Here is a 22644-nt window from a genome sequence, read left to right as displayed (position 1 = left end):
TTGGCGTTATCTGAGGCATCGCGTGCGTGGCCATGGATGGCAGCCTTTCACATTCTACAGTGAACCATGGAACGCTTCCTACCGCCCTAACACCTCGCTTTCTCGTCTCAGATAACTAGTATACCTACTCTACAATGATCCGCATTACTGGCCTCCGGGCTAGATTCGTCGTCTTTGCCCTAGTCGTGTTCGCCCTCTGTTCATTCATTCTAGTAGGACCCTACAAGGTGACACCAGCACACCTAGCATCGCCGTCGACCGAGAAGAAACTAGGCCGTACCAGTGAAGCTGTGCTCACAGGACATGCCATCGCGCCAAAACTAGAGAATGCGACGGCGAAGTACGTGCATCACGGCCTTCGCGGGCACCACACAGATCACACGAGGCAGGCTGACAAGCAAATGCAGGGCAGAACTCGGTCGCGCCGCGTGGAAAGTCCTACACACAACCTTCGCTCGTTTCCCCGAAAGCCCTACCGACGAGGAGCAAGAGGCGCTGCGGTCATATGTACACCTGTTCCAACGCCTATACCCCTGGTATGTCTTACACTGCTCGGCGTTCAATACATAGAGGTCACGCGCTGACTGGGATTTCAGCGGAGAATGCGCAGAGCACTTCGGACAAGTACTTGCCAAGTACCCTCCCCAGGTCTCGTCACGGACAGCGGCTGCCATGTGGGGTTGCTACGTACACAACATCGTCAATAAGCGGCTGGGGAAGCCGGACTTCAACTGCGAAGATATAGGCGACGCGTATGATTGCGGTGTAAGTAGTGTCCCTGTACGAACCACATGTGAGACATGTACTGACCGCGCACACCAACATCCAGTGTGGAGACGACGATCCGACATCGAACAAAGACACAGCTGCATAAGACCCCGGATGACAAAGCGCTAGAGTGGCAGAGAGATCAGCAGGCAAGAGCATCGCCTTGAAGGATACACTTGACAATGTATCCTTTACGACCGCAAAAGCCCCATGTTGAAACATGCAGGATGTGTTTGCATGCAGGTTGGGGTTGGATGGCGCAGCGGACTTGATGCGCAATGCCCGAGACATTGCGCTGCGCAGACGGGTCGCGTCTTGGTCACGATGCATTATTTGCGGGTACCTGCTACGCCGCAAATGGCTGCTCGCGACCTGGGAGGGAGCCAATAAGCCAATAGTCAAGACGATAGCTGAAAGATATCGACGGAGCAGCTCCGGCCTTCCCGGCAGATCGCAGAGTTCGTCGGCGGGGTTTCACACGGCAGTGTCTCGCAGTGGCTTTGTGGTGGTGGGATGTAAACCGGACTCGAAAGTGCCCTAGCAATGCCCTAGCGAATGAATGTTCTCGAGATCAGCCTTCGGACAGGTACAGCCCTGTCGCGAGGAGAGCCACCAAGATAGCCTTATCAAGCATGATAGAAGGATGGTAGAACGAAGCATCGCACTCTACCTGCGACACTGTGCCCCTCTGGACCGTGTGTGATACGAGTGCGTCATGGCACTTTGATGCTCCAGGTCGGCGAGCCATTGGGAGAGGGCGCTGGGCAGCCCACCAAGCCCACCAGTTCGGCGGGCGCGTGGCTCAAGTGCAGCGATTCGCAGGCGCTAACGGGCTGCAGCTGCGATGCGCGGTCAGTTGATGTATTTCGGGAGAGTCGCGAGGCGCGCACTGTCACAGGGGCCTGTTCCCAAAGCAACTTAGCGCTATACCGACTTTTGTTGTATCCCAAACAACTGAAACCTTCCCTGGGCCAGCGAGGGGTGATAACGACGCGGCGCCCCCTCCCCACACCGACTCTTCCATCCTCTCCTCCATTGACCGTCTGCCAGCTGTTCACCGCTCCTTGCCCATCGAAACCGCATTCCCACCATGGTGTCGTTCTCCTGCGAGGTACTTGAGCCCCATGTCCCATGTTTACCTCTCCCCCACCATGCGCCCCTGCCGTAGCCATGCATCGTATGCTGACTGTGACGGCTTAGAACTGTGGAGACGTCCTCACAAAGAAGAAGCTCGACGGCCATCGCAACCAATGCTATGGCGCGTCCTTTACCTGCCTCGACTGCATGGTGCACTTCCCGGGAACTTCTTACAAGTCCCACACGGTACGCATATGCTTCTCCTGCCCTATATGACGATCTGCTGGCCTCGAAACAACGCCTATCGATTGCTGCACGACTTGCGCCAGCACTGCGCACGGCGCCGTGTTCGATTTATCATTGTTCAAAGTGGCTGACAGACGCGAAACAGGCCTGCATAACCGAAGACCAGAAGTACCAGGGCAAACTCTACAAAGAGAAGAAGAAGGGCCCGCAGCAGAAGCGGGACAGCGCCTACCACGACAACTCGCAGGCACTCACGCCCCACAACGCATACGTCGAAGACGCGCGCGACGATGGCAACGCCGTCGCAGTCGTGGATGCCCCGCCTCGCGCACCCACCCCTCCGCCAGCGGCGCATTCGCTAGGCTATCATGAGCAGGCCGCGATTGAAGCGCCCAATGTCTTCGATTTCCTGGACCCCTCCTCGACGCCCAATGTTCCGAGAACGACACACATCGATGAAGCGCGCATGCTGGAAGACAGTCAGCCGCCCGCATACGACGAGCAATACATGCCCGCAATCGCAGACGTTATGAAGTTCCAGGTAGCCGACGACGACGAGTCCTTCGCACAGAACGGATTCTCTTATGGGACTGAGCAAGTTCGCCCTTCCCGTGAGCGTTACGACTCGTATGCCACGCCTGCTCCCAAGTCGAAGCACAACAGGACAAAGTCGGGCGATACCGATGTGGAGACGACGTCGAAGAAGACCGATCGCAAGCGCAAGCGCAATTCGCCCAGCGAACTCGACATGTCGGCGATCCGCGCCCAAGAGGAAAGGGATACTACAATGGCCGATGCCCCCGCGATGCTCCACTCTGGTCTAACTGGAGGACTGAACAGACTCCTTGCCCGCCCTGAGTTCCCACCTTCGCCAGATGACTCAGGTGACTACGTCAACTCGCCTTTGAGCCCGATGAAACGCGTCAAGCAGGGCAACTCCAAGGCTCTTATGCGCGCGCAGCGAGAGTACGAGGCAGAACAAGCAAAGCAGCGCAAGGCCGACATCAAGGCACGTGAGCAAGCAGAGAAGAAGGAAAAGGAGAAGGAGAAGGACAGAGGCCGCGATCGTGACCGGAAGGAGAACAAGGAACGCAAAGAGCGCAAGGCCAACACTGCTCTTGTGAAGATCAGGCCTAAGAAGAAGCGGGAGGATTCTACCACAGAGGTTCGTCGCATCCGCCGCCGCCAATACTCGTCCTCGGTGTCGCCCGCACCGCGAGAGCGCAAGCCCATGAAGGCCATTGAGTACCACCGTTCGGAAACAAACTCCCCGGAGCCAAACGGCCAAGGCCAGCTCATTGTGCGCCCCAGTGGAGACGTTGCACATGCCTCGGCAGACTTCGATGCGCGCGCGGGGCTGTTCATGTCCTTCATTACCAAAGGACCAGACTCTGAGCGCGGCATGAGTGTCAACAAGGCTCTGAAACGATACCACCGCGAGCGCTCCGAGCAGCGCGATCGTGCGCCCTCCAAGGCGGAAGAGGAGAAAGAGCTCTGGAAGGATCTGCGCCTCAGAAGGAACGACAGAGGCGAGATCGTCTTGTTCTTCGCTCCCGCCGAGGCTTCCTGACTAGACGGGGATCCGGATCTGGACATCATCATCCGCATGCGCGCGTGGTCCTGTTCTGATCCGACACCTAGTCAGGGATCCGACGACATGATCGATGTCTGACAAAAATTGGGGGGAAAAGAGCCTCGTCGAGGTTCGGAGTAGCTTGGCGATCGGCTTTGTACGATACCAGTCTGCTTCACATATTTCTTCCTTTTAGATGATACCCGACGTCAAGTCAACGGTTGTTTCGGGTGGGCTCGGTATACATGTACTAGTACATGTTTTGTTCTGGATATGGTTCCTCCTGTTGTACTTTCTACATTCTTATGTCTTACTTTCTGCATATACGTACTCTTACGGCCATTGTCTGTTTGCGTTGCTTGCTTTGGTATCTTTTGGCCAAATCACCTGCCCTAATATTCCTTGGGCTGGACCCACTCCGTCCTCCCGGCGTTGGGTCCTTCAGTATGAATTATGTAAACATTACTATACGTCTGCGTCCCATGTTCATTTCTTGGTGACAAGCACTCGCAGTGACTGACTCTGCTCGGATCGCGTTAGACGCGTTGAGTGTTGAGTTATTTTTGCGCAATCGATGGTCTTGAGGATAGTCTACGTCAGCGACGTGCTCGAGCAGAAGGGGAAGTGATTGCGCAGAGCCGCAAATACGAAGGAAGAGTGAGGCTCGCTAGCTACACATCTGTAGGAGTGGAGTGCATGCATACAAGTGCAAACTACTGCACTATCTAGCGCAGGGACAGCGTAAGGCGCAGTTCCTCTAACGGCTCCGTGATGGACGCATGCCGTGAGAGACCCGCATACAAGGCAACACGTCAGGCTGCTTCTCGCTTGGCAATACATAGCGCGTCCATTCGAGATGTCGTTTACTTAGAAGGGCTAGATAATCGCTTGACCCTGGCATGTCTGTTCACGACAGTCTGGGGAGGGCGTCAAAGAACGCTACCTCTGAACCGAGGTGTTCCCATCCCGCGTGGCAATCTTGCCGTCGCGCGAGAGTTGCAACGACGTCTCCCCAAAAGGGTCAAGGTGTTGCTTCAGCTCGGCAAACGTAGGCTTTACCCTCAGCCTGCCCAGGCACCTGCACACCAGCTACAGGCAATCGTCCTTCTGAACCCCACAGCACTGTTCGACAGATATAGCACTTACCACCTCGTGGAAATGTCGAAGAGAAATAATGTGTAACAACGCCCTGGTACACAGAGAGGCATACGCACAGCCGGAGTTTATCAAACTAGTCCCATCGTCCACAGCCACGATGGGGCGGAGTTTTTCCAGAAGCCTGCCTCTTTAGACATGGTCTACCAAATTCGCGCAAATGGGTAAAGCCGACATGCTGGCAGTACGTCGCAGGGTGCTCACGTTGCAAGCTCTGATTCGAGCTCCATTTCATAGTATACAGCGGGGAGACGTAGCCGGCAAAGCACGGTGACAGGGCTATCACAGATCGAGTTGACCGGCCACCATGCTGCAGGCCCGCGCATGGTCAGATGGCACTGCCGACCAGCCCTAAGACATCATACCATCAACGCAAAGTTTCCAGCACCAACCGCCTGCGGCCGTTCACAGGCAGGTTCTAGTCATTGACTAATAAGCAGCAACAACGTGATAAGCCCGTTCACGACTACTCGTCAATTGCCCTGGTGGCCTTTGATGCAAGGCAGTCAAGTCCGCGCAGTCAGCCGCAGCACCCCAACGTTGCCCCAGCTTGCGCGTGGAATATAACTTTGGCCACCTTTCAGCCTGGAGATGTTCATTGATGTTACGCAGACACCACCCTACAACGCGATATTCTGACATTCAGTCTTGTCCGCGCTTCCATCTCTCTTCGCTAGCCGCATGAGACCCTCAGCGAAGGGGTGATCCTTACGGTCTTCCTCTATCCTCGCTTGCACCTTCGCATCAGCCTAACGCGCGATACCGCCGACCCAAAGCATGTCTCATATCCCGTACCTGGGTTCACCGAACGAAAGCTGGCAGGATCTTGTTGCCTGGGACGACGAATTGTACGACCCTTTCTTCCAAGGGGAGACCAACTACACGGGCACTCAAGAGCGTAGCTACGTTGCAGGCCACCAACTATCGGAAAGCTATACATCTGAGCCTGCGTATCTGGTTTCAGCACCGCCCTCAATCGCCGACGAACCGCCTTCGCTCGAGTATACTGTTTCGGCCCCACCGTCAATCCTAGATGGGCAGTCCTCGTTTGAACAAGTGCATGGCACCTCTCTATCCTTTGACACGATCTCCACTTCTCCGCTCGTTGTACAAGCGGATAGCCAGTACTTCGGATCGTTTGGTGCCTGTGACAACAGTCTCCTGTCCCCACTAGGAACCATTAGCGATTCACCCATTCTAGACACACGATATGAGCGTATCCCAGAATCCTTCACTTCGTCGGCAGGGTCCTTTGAGAGTACGGCCGAAACAGTGTTCAATCCTCACGTTGCGGACTCATCCCATTCCTTTAGTGGTCTGGATATGAGACACTCCCGGCTGTTTTCGAATGTTGGTACATGGGCAGAGCAGCCACGGATCATCGAACCTATTGCAGAAGACGACGGAGGCAGATCAGAAGTCGAACCTATCGCAATCCCCCAATCTTTCCCACAGAGCTATAGTTCGATGCTGCCATCCTATCAGCGATCAGATGGCGAGTATGATCTACACAGTCGGAGCAGAGCCATCGCCATCCCGGATACTACACGTGGACAAAGCGTCAACAATCGGGCTACAGCGTCTGCATCAGGACGAAGAGCTCCTCCCATGCTCTCGGTGTCACCAGGCTCTTCACGCTACCCTCGCAGTGTTGCGCTGTCCAGAAGCGCTTCGCTCTCTCGCCGCAAAGCCTCTACTCCATCTCCTACTTCCGACGCCTACGGGTGGGTATCCTACCAACCCAATCCATTGACCAATCGTCTAGCCCCCACTAGCACTGAGGGTATGTCAGGAAGAGCGCTAAAAGGACGAAAGAGAGCTCTCACTGCTGAGCAGCGCCAGCACGCAGCGTTGATGCGCATTATTGGCGCTTGCTCCAATTGTCAACGGCGGAAAGAAAAGTGCGACCCTGGTACTCCGTGCAGAGCCTGTCTTGATCACTACAAAGGTGATCTTGTCAACCACCCGTGTCGGGATCATACGCTTATTGATCTGTCTGCGGCATTCCTCTCTGATCGTCTCGGGTGGCATCCAACTGCACGACCCCTGGAGTCGTTCGTTCCGGCAGGCCAGTTCCAAATCTCAAAAGAGGTCACCTATACCATTCCGTTGAACTTCGGATTTGGTCCATCATTCCCGGTTTCAGTACACCCTGTGCAGCTCAACGACGACCCTCCTCTGGTACACGAACATATCATCTACTCATGGCCGCCACAGCCCTATACCGGTTCACCACACGAGCATGCCGTCCTACCAGCTGTACTAACAACTGATGCGCAATTCCAACTAACGCAAACCCTTGACTCCCACTTATCGCTACTAGTAGCTCACCACTTCCGCGCTTTCCCGTTATACTGTTCGCCGCTCCGAATCCTTCGCGACATCTACGTCTTCTCGCGATCCCTCTCAACGAAATCTTTTCACTACCGCATACTCCACCAAGCACTCAAGCTGCTTGTACTTGTCCACATTGGCGGCGACATAACACTTCCATCACGCTCTGAGAGCCCCATGTTGGAACAAGTCATCCGCAGTACGATGAACATACCCGAAGACCTTACTCCCACACCATGCTTCATCCGCTCGCAGTTCGGTGCGATCATGCCTGCTCTCGCTCTGAGCTTGATGAAGGATGTACTCACATCACTGGAGCAACTTCTCTTAAACAAGAACTGCGATGAATGGCCTATCGCCCTAGCTGTTCTCATTACTGTCTTGATGACAGTAGAATCTATCCACTACCACGCAGCGAAGTTACCGTACCACACCCGCTACGACTTCACGCACCCATCTACTACGGAAGACAATGTAGAGGTGGATGATCATGGTGTCAAGGAGTTACTTGAGTTCTACATCGCATGCTTCTCTGGCTGCCACACTAGACTCAGGCCGGACTGGGAGGGCGAGTCAATGCAGTCTCACCAGACGGGCACACCAGAAGACGTGTTTATTCAAGGTTTGCGCGAGGCTATCAAGAGAGAGGATACGTCTAGCTATCTGATCAAGAAAGCTAAAGAGAAGAGACAAGGTGCCGACATGGGGTACTTTTTCGATCGACTTGTTGCGCGCCTCTTCACTCTGAGGCATTAGTGACCAGAGTTGCATTTCCCGTTCCTTTCTTCATTCCCTAGTATTCTGTTTACATCTTCCCGAGGGCATGGCCAGGTGGTTCTCGAATTATGCTGGGCGTTAAAAAGGCTGCGATACCCTTCTTTGTAGACGACTGTACGCTGTCTTCGTTTATGCATTGGCGTTTCTTCTTTCTTCATCTACGACTAATGCGCTCACGACTGTATCTTAATGATGGAACGACCTCTTAACGGCCTCTATTGGTGTTCGAGTAATTTGCCATATTTCTCAGGGTATTCCGAAGGAAGAACCCAAATTTAGACAATTCAAGATTTAGAATAAAACTTCCTCGTGCTTCGTGCATCATGCGTATTATTATTTCGAAAACGATCATCCCGTTCTACTAATCACGCTTCTGCGCCAGACATCATGCCCGATACCGAGACAACAGCCCACTTGACACCCATCCACAACATACCGCACGTCAACCCCAACACTACAAGCATAACCACAATCATGCGCCCCCGCATCTCAAGCGCGTCGCCAATCTCCAACTTGGCCATTTTTCTAATCTTCCTATTCAGATGCCATGACTTTTTCTTTTTCCCCTTCTTGGGCTTCTCCTCGCCTGGCTCGTCTGGCCGCGGGCCTATAGCGTCATGAGGCTCTACGTGTCCGATGGTTCCTCTTCGGCCCCATGTTGAATCGTCGGGGTCTTGGTAGGGTTCTGGATCGAGCCAGCTGGATGGAGCGAGGTAGGTGAGGAGAGAGAAGCCGGGGGAGTGGGCTTCGGTGCGGCGGGCGCGGTTGCGGTAGTTGACGAGGAAGAGGGAGAGGAGGAAGGATATGAATAATACAGGCGTCAAGATAATCTTTGAGATTTGTTAGGAATGAAAGAGTAGGTTCGTCGTTGGAATTGGCTTACTCTTGTCAAAAGCGATTCTTGGTCGTCGTTCAGCTCGTTTGCTGGAGAAGATGGCAGCGAGGGTATTGGTGTGGTTGCGAGTTCCTCGAATGGGTCTGATTTCTTCTTCTTGTGTCTCCGTCGTGTAGCTGGGGGTGAAGGAGGTGGGCTCGGTGGAAGATGCTGGTTATGACGGAAGTCGTGTGCTGCAGACATGTTGTTCAGCAGAACGCGTGCTGCAGCCAATTGATTGTGGAGTGAGAAATGTTCATCCAGTGTTTTCAATCAAGGTACCATACTGAGCAACTGTGTAACAGGGCCTGTAGATCTTTTTGGTTAGAGCGTTGGGTTTGGAAAGATGGGCAGCTGGCAGTAAGACGGTGATCTTGCTGGGTACGATGCGGCAGGCTACGGATGACGTGTGGTGCCCTACCGTTCATAGGGCTTGCTAGCCTGCGCCCGACCGCGTTCCACGCAAGCGTTCGAAAACGATGTCATAATGGGCCCAGACTTTTCCGTCGACAGCGTACCCATCTCCTCCCGAAGTTAGGTTTACTATGTCGTGAGCAAGGGTCGCGGGGACTCCCGTGGGGTAATATACGCGTATTGCGACGCATGCATTATCGAGGTCGCGACTACAGCCAAGTCGCATCACGCGATATTACCCGCAAACTCCACGTTTCGTGATCGACTCAAGCATTAGCATAGCCCCCGGCTAACCGCTCTTCGTACACCTGGAGATTATTCGCATCGTTCTTCGCATACTTCGCCAAATGGGGAACGGGGTCGAGGATCTCCGACTCGACCGAACCCCCGAGAGCCCGCAAACGCGAGATAACATTGTTGCCTGGAAATCCTGGCCTACTATAAGTTTCCGTGGTCAGCAGTAGTCCTTGTACGGCCGTTAAGCGGGCATTATTCAGCTTCTTTCGCTGACCTAATACACGGACCTAACGGACGAAAGACCGTCCGAACCTCCTCGATTTGCTTTGAAACCCCATCACTGCCAGCAGCTTACGTCTGACTTCTTGCTACCACTGAAGCCTCTTTATTTCTCATCAACTGGGTCCGTTTGTTCTTGCCAGAACAAGTTGCGGACGCGATAATATATCCATCAACTTCCGCGATCCGGAGTGCGCCGTGCAGAGCCGAGTCCGGACGAATTCGTCGCAAGAGCTAGGTTCGTGCGATCGGGGTGGTTGGAACACAACGAATCGAGATGCCCAAGGAGGAGACGTTACCGACACGCAAAAAGATGCGTAAGGGTACGCATAGTTGCTTCGAATGTATGTGAATCCAGTCATTGCCTTAGTTGAATGATCACTCTACACCACACTGCTACGCGTCACTATTATTCTTTTCTTTTGCGTGCATCATCACGCCAACATTCTGCTCTACTCTATCTTTCGTCGTCTTCATACTGTGGGCCTTTCTGATGGAGTTTAGGTCGTCGCCGCAAGATCCGATGCATCTTCCAGCCCGACAATCCGGATGTCTGCTCTGAATGCTTCGCACGCGGCAGCAGGTGCATCGACCAGGAACATGCCAACCCGGAAGTCATTGTCGACCATAGGAAGAACCTCCGTGAGCGAGTATCACGACTAGAGGCCTTGGTCGACACGTTGCTAGAAGACAAGACTGTCAAGTCAGAAAGCCGGAGTCAGAGCCAGAGCTTAGCCGACACCTCATCACCAAAAGCCACTACTACTTACCACAAGGACACCTTCCCACCGACTCCTCTTTCCTCAGGAGCCTCGTCCAACATTTTCCAATTGCCGAACAATCAGCGTGCTGCTTCAGACCGGGGTCATCATATACCTATCCTCTCTGTGTTCGAAGATGCAGTATGTATTTCAACACTCTAAGCTCTATCTGATACTTACTATCTACAGCTCAACGATGCCGAAGCGCAAGCGAAGGCCCGCAATTGTCCTTTGGAGCAATCAACACCAAAACCCGGAGGAGCGGCTGACGATCGGTATACAATAGAAAACAGACACGACGATGACATAGCTGCTGGAGCCACCATCGCGCACTCCGCAAAACGAGAGAAATGCAAGCAAGCATTGATTGCGATGCTGCCGCCTTACGATCAACTCACCAAACTTCTCAACTCGAACAGTGACTGGTGGCAGACATGGCGGAGAAAATGCAGTGGCACCTCCGGTCCTGAGCAAACACTGCCTCAATTCGCTGCGCAAGCCCTGACGACTGGAAACATTGGCGCGATTGCTACCGTTGTTCTCTCAGTCGGAATCTGTTCATCGGAGGATGACGACGATGTTGAGCGCTACATCGAGGCTGTGGATCGATGGTTCCTGTCCGATGATGAGTATGCAGCAAGCTTGGAGGGCCTGGAGTGTCTCATCTTGAAGTCCAAGTGGTACGCGGATGTAGGTCAGCCACGACGAGCTTGGATCGCATATCGAAAGGGCTTGATGTATGCCCAGCTCATGGTAAGCTCATGCTGTCACAAACCGCCGGACTATGACTAACTCATGAAAGGGACTGCACCGTAAGCGCACAGCCTCAGCACCACACGAAAGCATCTGGTGGGCTTTATACCACGGCGACCGCTTCCTATCTCTCTTGTTGGGTCTTCCATACGGTGTCACTGACGCGCATTGCGACCTGACGATGCCTGATGTTGGCGACGGCACATACCTCCATCCCTTGGTCGGTATCACGAAGCTCTCACAGCTTGCAGGAAGGGTCATCGATCGAAACCAAGGAGTCGCCGAACAGTCTTTCGCCTGGGCACTGCAGCTCGACCAAGAACTGGAAGACCTGTGGAAGAAGTTCGACCCGGCATGGCTAAATTACACAGAGTTACTCGCCGACGCGGAGACCAATGCGGCAGAACTGCGAGAGCGAATCATGGGTCAGATTATCTTCCATCAGATCCGTGTGTACCTGCATCTGCCGTTCATGCTCAAAGCAGCATCGAACTCACGCTTCTCGTATTCGAAAACCGCATGCCTGAACGGCTCACGAGAAGTACTACGGCTGTACCAGTCTCTGCGGATGGGACATATCCAGCCGCTTTACGAGTGCAAGGCTATCGACTTCATCGGTTTCACAGCTGCAGTTCTCATTCAAATCGGCCTACTCAACTTTGGCATGGTCTCGCAATCCTCAGGCAGCGGACCTACCCCGAAAGAGATTGAAGAAGACGTGCGCCTCATCGAAGTAAGCATCGACATCTTCCGCCGCGCATCCAGCGAAAAGGGAGGCAAAGTCGCCGCTCAGTCCGCCGAGGTGCTCGAAAAGATGATGAGCAAGTTCAAGGGCACAAGCAACGAGATAGACGAAGCCTGCACCGGAGAGGCCAACTTTGTTATCCCGTACTTTGGTACCATCTCCATCAAGAGAGGAGGCCAACTAGTCAAGAAAGGCCCTGCCCCTCCTGGTCGTTCACCCAGCATGGGAAGCGCAAGATCCCCCGGGACATCAGCACAACTCTACACACCCACGTCGGAGAAGCCGTCGCGGACTTCTTCGGACGTCTTCTCGCAGCCCACACAATCGCTCAATGTCACGCCCAAGACGTCCGTCTCCGCAGGTACCGCTACCTCGGCCTTCAACTTCACCGACCCCTCGCCCTTTGTGTCGTACGACGGCTTCTACAACTGGAACAACCTCAACGCAGATGACGCTTCGGCGACCGGCGCTGCTGCAGGAGGCACGTTCAACTCGCAGATCAACGACGACAGCATGAACAACTTCCCATTGCCGACGAACAACTTCTCGTGGCAACATATGCCCATGGATATTGATCAAGATTGGTCTTGGTTCTTGAACGATGCGCAGACGACTCAGGGTATGGGTAACGGTGTGCCACCAGCGCCCACTGTACCACTTGATTTCAACGCACAGGGCTTCCCTGGCTTTGGCTGAGGGACGAAGTGTTGCACAGGCGTTTATGGCGGGTTCACATTCACTACGAGATACGTAGCCGTGTACGAGAAAAGTATGGGGCCATGTACGATAGCAAGTATTTGTGTAGATGGGTTCAGAGTTTCTTTTTGATATCCGAGCTGCTAGATGCTACTCCACTCTCGCTGGCAATGTGCGAGGCAATTGATCTTTCTATTCAAGAACACGACCCGAGACCTTGAATGTGTGCCTACAAAGTCCAGATAACAACCCTTCCATCCACACCCGTGGAACTGATCTTGGTGATACCGCTTCCGCTCTCTTCAAAGCTTCGGATAGTGTTGATGGTGTTCTGGTGCACGGTCTTGAGCTTGGTGTCATCCGTGCCCGACTTGCCCTTAAGATCCATCTGCCTGAACATGTTCAACGCGCTCTCCTCACGCTGGTCCGATAGACCAGGTCGGCTCTTAGCCTCCAGACTTCCAGTAAGCTGCCAGCCAGACTCGTCACCCTTCAGACGGTAGGCTTCGCAGTTGTATCCGGCGGCGATGATCTCATCCTCAGAGCTCCACAAGAGCGACATGAAAGGCAAGACTTGAGTGCTGACACTGAGGATGGCGCGGGGAGCTTGTTCGGGACCGCTGGGGTATACGACGGTGAGGGTGCTGTCGTGGGATGCGAATGCGAGGGCGTTGCCCGAGGGAGAGAAGGCCACGCTGTGGACCCAACCTGCGGTGTTGTTAAGATATTCGCCGCAGATAGTGTTGAATGGAAGACGCTCTCCCCATGCCGAGGGCTCCGGACGCGCGTCCACGTTCTTGATGAAGGAAGAGAGCACGCGAGCGTGTCCGTCGGTAGATCCTGCGGCGAGCAGGACCGAGTTGGGGTGCCAGGAGACACAGGTGATGGTGGAGCGAATGGGCTTCTTGATGTGCTTGGAGACCCACCAGTTGTCCTCCTCTTCAAAGTAGCAGACGGGTATCAAACGAGCACCAGAGCCCACGGCGAACTTGGTCTCGGAGGGTGCCCAGCGAACACAGGTAGCAGCGCGGTTGATACGGAGGAGCACCAGTGTGGGCTTCCATCCCTGCGGCGAAGGCTCCCAAACATAGGCGTTGCGATCTGTTGCTTGCATTAGCTGCCTGCTCCAGCCCACCAGATAGCCCCGAGCTTACCCTGCGAGCAAGTCACAATCTTGCCAGAGTTGGGTGCAATGTCTACACCGGTTACTGTCTTGTCGTGACCCGTGAGCTCATCCTTGAGCTTGTATCCGCTGCCCGTCTTCTGGAAGAGGTCGACGTTGTTCTCTCGGGTTACAGCGAGCGTCTGTCGGTCGGCGGAGAAGGAATGGTCCGCAATGGGATGGTGGAAGAGGTGGTGAGCTTCAGGACCAGACATGATGGATATGAGGGTAGGCGTGCAATAGGAGACTCTCTACTACTGCCAATTGGTGTTTTGGGTTGCAAGCTGTGGAGCTTTGGGAGACTTGGTGACGTGGGGCTGCTTGCTGGCTGCGATGCTGCGGGTGTTAGCGTCGTCTTGGCTTTCCCGAAAATCACGGCGACTGCAGCTTCGACATCAACGCGAATTGGGGGGTTTTGCTACGCGACGGGCAATTCTTGACACAGTATGATATATGTCACCCTGGAATATATACACGGATGCTAACTATGTCGCAGAAACCGCCATCATGATCCTCAGGCGCCCACTTCTCAATGCGACATCCGCAGTGTCAATACCGAAGACATGCGTACGAAACCTCCAGCACTCGATCCCCATGCGCCCGGTCCCTAAGCCCATACCATTCATTCCCGATCACACCGCCTTCCTCAGCGCAATTGGCCGCGGCCTCTCCGCACACGCAACCAAGATACCGTCCTGGGAGGCCCTCTTCACACTCACATCGCCGCAACTGAAGGAACTGGGCGTTGAACCCGCACGCTCGAGACGCTATCTCTTACAATGGCGGGAGAAGTATAGAAATGGAGAGTACGGAATTGGAGGAGATTGCAAGCACGTTCAAGACGGTGTGGCAGAATTGAAGGTCGTTGAAGCACCAGTACCGCCAAATCCCGAACTCGGCAACACCATAAGTCCCCGCTCCGCAGCTGCCACGGCAACACATGATCCGGGTACGAGGAAGCTGGTTGTTAATGTACCAGTCGGTGCTGAGGCGCCAGTCGAGCCCGTCGAGACATTACCCAAGGTGCAAGGCGTTATCGTAAAGGGTGCGAAGACCATCAAGGGCAGCTTTGTGGAACCAGTCAAGGGAAGCGGAGGTCTACGAGCACGGATAAGGCTGCAAGAGGGTATTTGGGAAGTAAGGAGAGGGCACAAGGTCGATGGTGGCGAGAGGAGAAAGGCAGAGGTGCGGGCGAAGCGCAGGGCGGCTGAGAACAAGGAGAAGGCGAGGTAGATCTAAGTGTTAGGACATGAAATAGCAGATACCGATTCTTGTACAATGAATGTTATTATACCTAAGTCTATGTGTACGACGTCAGAAGACCAGCCACTGGCAGGATGGATGACCCGGGGTAGGGGCTTCAGCCGTAGTGGAACTATCTGACAATTCGCCCCAATCGCAAGAGGCAGAGAAGCTGGCCTTGGAGCAGCCCAGAGTGTCTGAAACCTGACACATACACATTCCACTGTGCTCGATAGGACCAACGACCGCTACCCTTCCTCGCTCACATTTTAGGGCTTCCCCTCTGCTCCAATCCTCTCGGATCCGAAGGTGATCAAGTGCCTGCTTCTCTCTCAAGGATCGTTGTATGGGTTGCTATAGGCGATGTCGTTATGACAGGGGGAAGAGAAGCATGGGAAAACTTTCTTCGCACTCTTTTGACGCCTCAAAGAGTTCGCTCACAGAGAACGTAGAAGCGCATACTGTTGCGCATGCTGAAATGGTAGAGCCTTGGACTTTTGAAGTTCTCTAGCCTCCATTAGCAGCTCACGCTGATACAGAGAACTTAAGCCGTAACTGGGAAAAGGCCAGGTGCTGGACAATTCAAAGATAAGTCGGGAGAGAGATGTAATGTAGCATCGCGATGGCGCAATACGACAGGGTCCATGAACAAAAGTCTGTTCCCAAGTTAGCAAGCCTGACCTCAAAGTGTACATCAAGACTGAACAAGTCGATAACATCTCAGACAATAAGCTTTCGCACACTGAGACCACGGATTCGGGTTCTCTGCTGCGAAGTATCTATAGAGGCGCATTCGTGGGAGATTAGGCCATGAAGCACGTCGTGTCATCCTGGAAGATAAGAAGGAAGGGTCTGCAAGAGCACACGTACCAGGTTTCTATTGAGAGTGACATTACACTGCCTAGTCATTCTCTCCTGCGTCTAAGTGAGGTGACATCCATGCGCATTCCCCAGTACCCGGTATGCGAGATGCAGGCTTGTACTAGCCGCAGGTATGGACGCAGCTGCACGATGGCTGGAATGAAATCTCCAAGTGAGTGCCGCACATCAGGTGAATGAGTCAAGAACCGGGGGTATCACGAAGACGCGAGAAAATTTCGTAGGTTGAGGTTGGGTGTTTGTGTTGTGGTTCCCTGCCTTGATCTATGACAGCAGGCAGGTGTGACGCTAGTCCTCATCACTAGCGCCACTCCGTCCCTGCGTCTTCCAAGGTTGCTCTTACCTCACCTGCAACATCCCAATGGAGGAGGAAACATCTACTGAGCCCGGGGTTGTACCAAGAGAACTTCTGTACGGATGTCTTCTCTGATGTCGTAAGAATGGTTCGTAGACAAGTTTTAACAATACCACCTCATACTCTCGAAACCACGAGTCACCCAGCGAGAATGTGTCTTCCAAACATCATCATATCAACACATGTTGTATCACCCATAGCAGCTTAAGAACCCATGTGTTCTACCCAAATCATGTTTCTCATCTAACATGTCATCCCATTGCCCGCCTATAAATCACAGACCAGGGCATCCACAAGTCTCCGCCAAAGCCAGCTCTCAGCAACACAAAACACACAACGCACAACATTGAATGTCCTGCCAGCGGCCACAAAAACGCCTCGAGCAGATAGTCTCTCTTCGGAGATTGCAACATAGCACTATGCAGCCACGCCCCTCCCCTCCCGCACCCGTTATATACGAGAGCCGAGAGGCCCTTAGTTCCCGGCGTCCCCTTTCCCACGCCCATCAGCTACGCCACGATAACGCCTCCCGCCCATTATCGTGACGGTTAACCGTTACCACTAACACAAACTTTGCCCCGCCACTAGGTTCGTCATGTGAAAGGAGGGGTCACTGCAGTAAAACACAATTCAACCAGTCTCGCATATATATTCAAAGATGAAGATCATGTTTGTTGTGCGATTATAGATTCTAAGCTCAGCTACTCACCTACCCGGTTTTCGCTTCCTCCCAATTGTCTAAGAGTAATTGTGTGTGTTATATACAAAGATAGATAAGGGAAGACAATTGATTGTATGGCGCAAAAACGAGCCTTTCCATGGTTTCAAACGAGACAAGAAAGTGACAAACTCCGTGTATGCAAAGAACGCAAGGGAAGGATCGAAAACGCCGGTTGTGTATGCAAAGAGGCTAGGAAATTAACAGGTAAATGGTGTATGTTCAGCTCCAAGTCGCGCTGCATGAGTCTTCGTATATCATCGATCTTTTTCTTCTGGTGTCCCTTTGTTTCTTATTCTCTCTTTCTCGTCCATGGGTGGTTATTGTAATGGGTCGATTATTTCTGTCTCAACTGTACAATACGGTATTAATACTTTCTGTTGACCGCCGCTGCTATCAACCACCACCAAGACTATGGACGGTATTAGTCTACGTGCTCTTGCCCGCTTCAAACACCTTGTTCATGAACTCGTCCACATCAAGTTCAATCTTCTTCTCGCGAAGTGTCTTTGCAACCTGCGCTGCGTCACCCTCCATGCAGCTGCCTTCCAGTATACTGAGTATAGCGACGGCAGCGCGTGGGACGTTCTTGTCGCCCTCAATGGTGTAAATGTCCATGATGCGCGCGGCGTGCTCAACGCCTAGACGACCACAGAACAGTGAGCCGAGGGTGTGGAAGAGGTAGTCTCTGGGTTCAACTCGTAGCGTCTCTAGCCGTTGAGCCAGACTGGACGCTTTCTTCGACAGAACGTGCAGTGTTGTGGAGTAGGCGGCGTGTATGGCGTTTTGGTCGTGGATGAGGAAGGACAATGGCAACGGGCGATTGAGCAGATTAGACAGGGTAACGAAGGCTTGCGGCGCGGCAAGGTTCAATAAGAGTAATGCGGCGATGTGATGTATATCGAAACTTGAGTGTGGGATGTCCGGGCGGTACATCGAGTAGGCCAGGCACACATCGACAAGGTCCCGGTGCAGCGGCTGCTCGTCCTCCGCCGCTTGTGACGTACGTGCGGCAAACATCTTGAGTTCGGGGAATACTGCTTGGGTGCTTTCGACAATGTAGACATAGCGGCCTCCGAGCGCTTCGTGGCCATGTGTCTTCACTTCTTTGCGTGCTTTCTCCAAGGCAATGTTGTAGGTAGCTTCTGTGACCTCGAGGTCGTTTCCGATCGCTTTCTGCCAGACTTGGCCTCGCAACCGTGGGGGGATTCCGTTCCACCACATCTTCCTGTGCGAGGCACGTAACTCGGAGTTGGTCATCTCGGTGGCCCAGTTTGGTAGCAGTAAGCTTGACCAGTATTCAGCCTTGATGCGGCTGGCCTTTTCACGAGCCAGCGCCTCCTCTTGCGCGCGTTGAGCCTCAAGACGTTCTATAATCATTAGCCATTTGTTGTCTCAGATAGAGCCTCGGAAGGCGCAGATAACTTACCGGCTTCCTCGATACGAGCCAACATGCGCTGGTACTCCTTGAGGTGCTTCTTCTCCTCCTTGGGGTTCTTGGGTGGTAGCCATGAAGGTCGGGTGCGCGAGAGGTACTTCTGCTTCTCAACTGAGGGCTGGAAAGGGTCGATCAGAGGATCGCTCTTGCGAACAGGCGGGAGTGCTGGTTTTTTGCTCTTTGGCTCTGGCTGGCTCATAGACGCTGAACGCGTAAGACCGGGCTGTTGCCGTGAGATTTCTTGCTTTCGCTCAAACTCAGATTGGAACTCCTCTAGCTTCTCTGTGATCAACTTGGCGTCGGTATCTAACGCGGTGTACGTCTCGGCCCATGTGTTTTGCTGTGCCCCGGGTTGGGGAGACACGCCCCTGCTAGAAACGTTGGGGGAGGGGGTCCGCTGGGAGACGCGCGCAGAGGGTGCGGGCGATGTTCTCGAAGACGAGGAGACGCCAGGATGCGGTGACATTAATGGCGGACTTTCTCCGGTCCATGACGCCGGCGACCGATCCTGAGTAGGGCGCGGCGAGATGGGAACATTCCAGATGACAGCGTCTTCAGGGAGCTCATCGTCTTCATCGTCGCACTCTGCCTCCCTTTCTTTTACAGTTTTTCTTTTGGAGTCCTGCCACGACTGCCTCCTGGAGCCCAAGCCCGGGGACGGCAAGACATCGTTCCGCGAGCTCTTGCGAGATAATGTGCGGGGTCCCGAAGCAGACTTGTGTGTGTTTGAGGGGGATGGCGAGCGCGAGGAGCGCTGGGGCGCGGCAAGGCTCAGGCTAGAGAGCGAGGGGACAGAGGGCGAGGTGAAGCCTCTTCTGGCCTGCTTGCCGGGGGCGGAGAGCTGGGCCTGCTGGCGGACGGCGTGGTTGACCTGGCCCTTGAGGCTCGGGTACTTTTGCTTGGTGGCACCCGTCAGGTCGCGGAAGGAGTGGGCCGAGTGCGAGTGCGGGAGGCTCCTGGTGGACAGCGAGGCGCGCGGGGCTTCGAAGAGGACGCGATTAGACGGGCTCGCAGGCACGGGGAAGGAGGAGGGCCCACCTGATGCTTCGTCGAGGTTGATGTCCTCAAAGTGCGAGAGGTTCTCCGTCGTGCCCATGAAGTCTAGCAGCGTGGACGAGTGGATGCTGGACGACTTGGACGACTTTGAGTTTGTGAGGTCCGGCGGGCTGCCGGGCGGGGCGCCAAACGTCTGCTGGGCATCGTGGGCGTAGGTGAGGGTGGCCATGAGCGGTCGGGGCGGTCGTCGCTGGGTGTCGATGCGGAGTGGTGTGCCAATGCGGTGAGGCAGTCGGTCGTGGTTCGCCCAGCTGTCGTCGCGGTCGCAAGGGGCTTTGATTAATGAGGGCACATAGCTATGCGCGGAAATAATGTACAGCGACTTGGCCTGCGAGATGTAGTGCACGTCGGCGTCGCAGTCTTCGCTATCGCCCGCTTCGTAGACAGGAGGCAGTCGCTGGTGATGCTGCACCGCCGGCATCTTGGTCGATTCGGCGACGCAATTTGCGGAACTCGCGCTAGCCCCTGATGTCGGGGGACAGGGATGGACTCCAGTGGTGGGCCTCGCAGTGCTCTGGACCCGTCAGCGGCGCAAGATGCCTTGGTCGAGTTTAATTGCAAGCAGCCGTCGGTTCTACGTTGGGAATGGGATCGGGCATGGGAGCAGAGGGCGAGGTTCTGGCGATATGTGAGATGCAATCGTGCTTGAAACCGCAAAACCAATACGGCGCCGACTGAGGCAGGTATGCTTCTCCAGCCCGACCCTGGTTCAATGCGCCTAGCCAGGCGTTTTGCGACGCTGTCCCTCTGCTGCGAGCCTGCATAGTCGACCCCGGCTTCTTTGGGATGGGGTTGGTGTCCCAGCCGTCGCATCTACGCTTGACATCACGATACCAGCGTCGGCGGGCCAATCACGCACGCTCGTCTGCTGTCGCCTGCTCGACGCGAGGCTTATCAGGAGCAAGTAGTGGTCCGCCTACAGCGTATACACTACCGCGCCTTGCCTCAGTGCTACCAGCGCTGCAATATGCAAGAAAAAGACATAACGACATCATCCTCTCTGCAGTCCTTCCGTCACTCCCGACAGCGCTGCAGCCAAGGCCCAAGGCTTGCAGTCGTGCCCACATGCCGCCGCTAGACGTGGGCGCTCGGCGTGGGCCCCCGGCCACAGATCCTTAGTGCTTTTCCCGAGTTCCTATCCCGTCACCACACACGCATCCACACCTGCACCTCCCAACATCTTCGCTATATGCCTAGCCACTGCATTATCGCTGGAACCCGCTTTTGCTAGCGTGTTAAGCTTTCAGTGCCAAGTTATTGCCTCCTCCAGCATGCGTCGCTCCGCCATGTCAGACATGCGCGCTGCCGAGAGACATGTCTGCAGCCAGGCTAGCAGCGCGCGATGCTGCGTCTGCTTGCGCTGAAACACCGTCTGAAAAGCTTTACAAGCCAGCCTATCCCTTCAATTAGCATCTGTTGGAAACCGGTAATACGAGCCCCGCCATGTCATCTTGCAAACCGTGGAGGCGATCTAGCCAAATCGCAGATCGTGCATCCACTTGCTGTGCAACACGGAAGCTTAGCCACACGTACCATGAAAGCTGCCGCCGCGAGATGACGCCCTGCACAATCTTTGCCTCTCTGCTGCCGCGCGAGCGTGAACGGCGCTGTAGCATCACATGGGCTAGTGCAATCATGTTGTCTACCGTCTCTGCAGTTCCCTCCGTCAGCAATTTCCTTCGCTAGCGTAGCCGGCGCAATCACGATCGCTCGTGGCGTGTGCCGTGCTCGCTTTCGTGCTATCAGACCATCATTCATTACCACGCCCACCCTCCCACGCGACAACCCCGCACGAGCATCGATGGATTGGGCGTTGGAATCTTCGCAACGGGAAAGTTTAGACGTACTGATAAGCAGATTCGAACACGTCGTTCGCACCTTGGATAGCGCGCGTGCGTACTCGAGGCACCTCACCGCCGCTTCAAGAAAGCTTTGATGCAAATTCGCTAGCACCGTTGCCACGCTGTTCAACGATGGATCGATCAGCATGGCCTTCAGTTGGATCTTGAATCCGCTATCAGAAATCAGTAAATTGTCGGACTTTTCACCCCGTCCATGGCCCGATTGGCCGGCGGTGCATACCGCGATCTTCGAGACTTACTTGAGAGCTTTGCGATGGAACGTTTGGCCAGGCATTTTGGTCAGATCTACAGTCAAAGAGTCCTCAACACCTGGTGCGGTTAGCATCTGAAGCCGCAAATAGACATTGTGCGCGCAATGCCACCTACCGGCCTTTGTAAGGCGTTCCGTTTTCTTGCTGACTTCCAGCGTCGTCGTATCGATACAGACGCCGCAATACGGGAATTTACCATCTGAGCCGCTTGTCGCTATCCAGTCTCCTTCTTCTGTCGTGACATCGAAGTTTGCCATCGACTTTGAAGGCTTTATCACCACGCCGTATTCCGGGTGGCCTTTGTGCATAACGCGTACGAAGCGCTGAGCATACTCTTCGTTGATACTGATCAAGAGGAAATCGTCAAGCAGACGAAGAAGCAATGAATCTTCATCAAGCACAAATCCAAGCACATCGCGTTCCAGTTGAGCGTAGAAGAAGTTGCACAAGATGCTCGATAAAACCGAGCCCTGTGGTATACCAGTCTTCTGGCGATAGAAGCGCTTCCCGATTTTGACGACATTTCTCTCGATATGCTCCTGTAAGAGCTGCATCAAGTCATCCTTGGTCTCGCGCCGTTGCAAATTGGTATTAACAAAGACGGTGTTGGCCTTTGTGCCTGCCAATCTATCTTGCACAAGTTGGTGGAAAGGCGTTACACCCGTCGCTGCCTCAGTATGCGGTATGTACTTCTTGAGAGGCATTGGGTCCACATGTTTACCGCCGAGACGCTGTAGAGGGCCCAGGGGGGATATCTCCACATGTTTGCCGGTGTTGTAAGCCTGGATCGACATGAGACTGTCGATCATACGCAGCAAGCGTGACTGTGGTATAGTGTCGAAGCAAGCCTGAACATCAACCTTAGCAAAATAAAGCCGAATGTCGCCGAGTCCCCGCTGTCGCAACGATGCTTTGAAAGATGCAAGCTTGGGAAGCATATCCCCGACGGAGAAAAGTGAGCAGCCGAATTTATCGGGACGCAACGACTGCCT

At 54.2% G+C, this 22644-nt stretch overlaps 8 protein-coding genes across 8 annotated transcripts; 5 read left to right on the top strand and 3 right to left on the bottom strand.

Moving 5' to 3' along the window:
• Positions 1-134: 134 nt before the first annotated feature.
• On the top strand, positions 135-874 carry J4E79_008411 (uncharacterized protein; the record flags this gene model as incomplete). The annotated part of the gene is made up of 4 exons (XM_049357268.1): positions 135-340; positions 408-536; positions 597-765; positions 830-874. The coding sequence occupies 4 exons, from the start codon at positions 135-137 to the stop codon at positions 872-874; spliced, it is 549 nt and encodes a 182-aa protein (XP_049208166.1).
• A 984-nt stretch (positions 875-1858) lies between these two features.
• J4E79_008410 (uncharacterized protein) lies at positions 1859-3661 on the top strand (the record flags this gene model as incomplete). Its single annotated transcript, XM_049357267.1, has 3 exons — positions 1859-1879; positions 1969-2091; positions 2237-3661. The coding sequence occupies 3 exons, from the start codon at positions 1859-1861 to the stop codon at positions 3659-3661; spliced, it is 1569 nt and encodes a 522-aa protein (XP_049208165.1).
• A 1935-nt stretch (positions 3662-5596) lies between these two features.
• On the top strand, positions 5597-7909 carry J4E79_008409 (uncharacterized protein; the record flags this gene model as incomplete). The annotated part of the gene is made up of 1 exon (XM_049357266.1): positions 5597-7909. One exon carries the CDS (start codon positions 5597-5599, stop codon positions 7907-7909), a length of 2313 nt encoding a protein of 770 aa, XP_049208164.1.
• Positions 7910-8295: 386 nt separating this feature from the next.
• On the bottom strand, positions 8296-9008 carry J4E79_008408 (uncharacterized protein; the record flags this gene model as incomplete). The annotated part of the gene is made up of 2 exons (XM_049357265.1): positions 8296-8760; positions 8814-9008. The coding sequence occupies 2 exons, from the start codon at positions 9006-9008 to the stop codon at positions 8296-8298; spliced, it is 660 nt and encodes a 219-aa protein (XP_049208163.1).
• A 1003-nt stretch (positions 9009-10011) lies between these two features.
• Positions 10012-12689, top strand: J4E79_008407 (uncharacterized protein; the record flags this gene model as incomplete). Its single annotated transcript, XM_049357264.1, has 4 exons — positions 10012-10057; positions 10239-10636; positions 10685-11248; positions 11298-12689. The coding sequence occupies 4 exons, from the start codon at positions 10012-10014 to the stop codon at positions 12687-12689; spliced, it is 2400 nt and encodes a 799-aa protein (XP_049208162.1).
• A 1669-nt stretch (positions 12690-14358) lies between these two features.
• Positions 14359-15084, top strand: J4E79_008406 (uncharacterized protein; the record flags this gene model as incomplete). Its single annotated transcript, XM_049357263.1, has 1 exon — positions 14359-15084. One exon carries the CDS (start codon positions 14359-14361, stop codon positions 15082-15084), a length of 726 nt encoding a protein of 241 aa, XP_049208161.1.
• Positions 15085-17474: 2390 nt separating this feature from the next.
• Positions 17475-19960, bottom strand: J4E79_008405 (uncharacterized protein; the record flags this gene model as incomplete). Its single annotated transcript, XM_049357262.1, has 2 exons — positions 17475-18415; positions 18475-19960. 2 exons carry the CDS (start codon positions 19958-19960, stop codon positions 17475-17477), a joined length of 2427 nt encoding a protein of 808 aa, XP_049208160.1.
• Positions 19961-21636: 1676 nt separating this feature from the next.
• Positions 21637-22461, bottom strand: J4E79_008404 (uncharacterized protein; the record flags this gene model as incomplete). Its single annotated transcript, XM_049357261.1, has 1 exon — positions 21637-22461. The coding sequence occupies one exon, from the start codon at positions 22459-22461 to the stop codon at positions 21637-21639; it is 825 nt and encodes a 274-aa protein (XP_049208159.1).
• Positions 22462-22644: the final 183 nt, after the last annotated feature.

This window comes from Alternaria viburni (assembly GCF_023758015.1).
Source record: "Alternaria viburni strain BMP 2772 chromosome Unknown scaffold_20, whole genome shotgun sequence".
Lineage (NCBI taxonomy): Eukaryota > Fungi > Ascomycota > Dothideomycetes > Pleosporales > Pleosporaceae > Alternaria > Alternaria viburni.
This window is presented reverse-complemented; position numbering and strand designations above follow the sequence as displayed.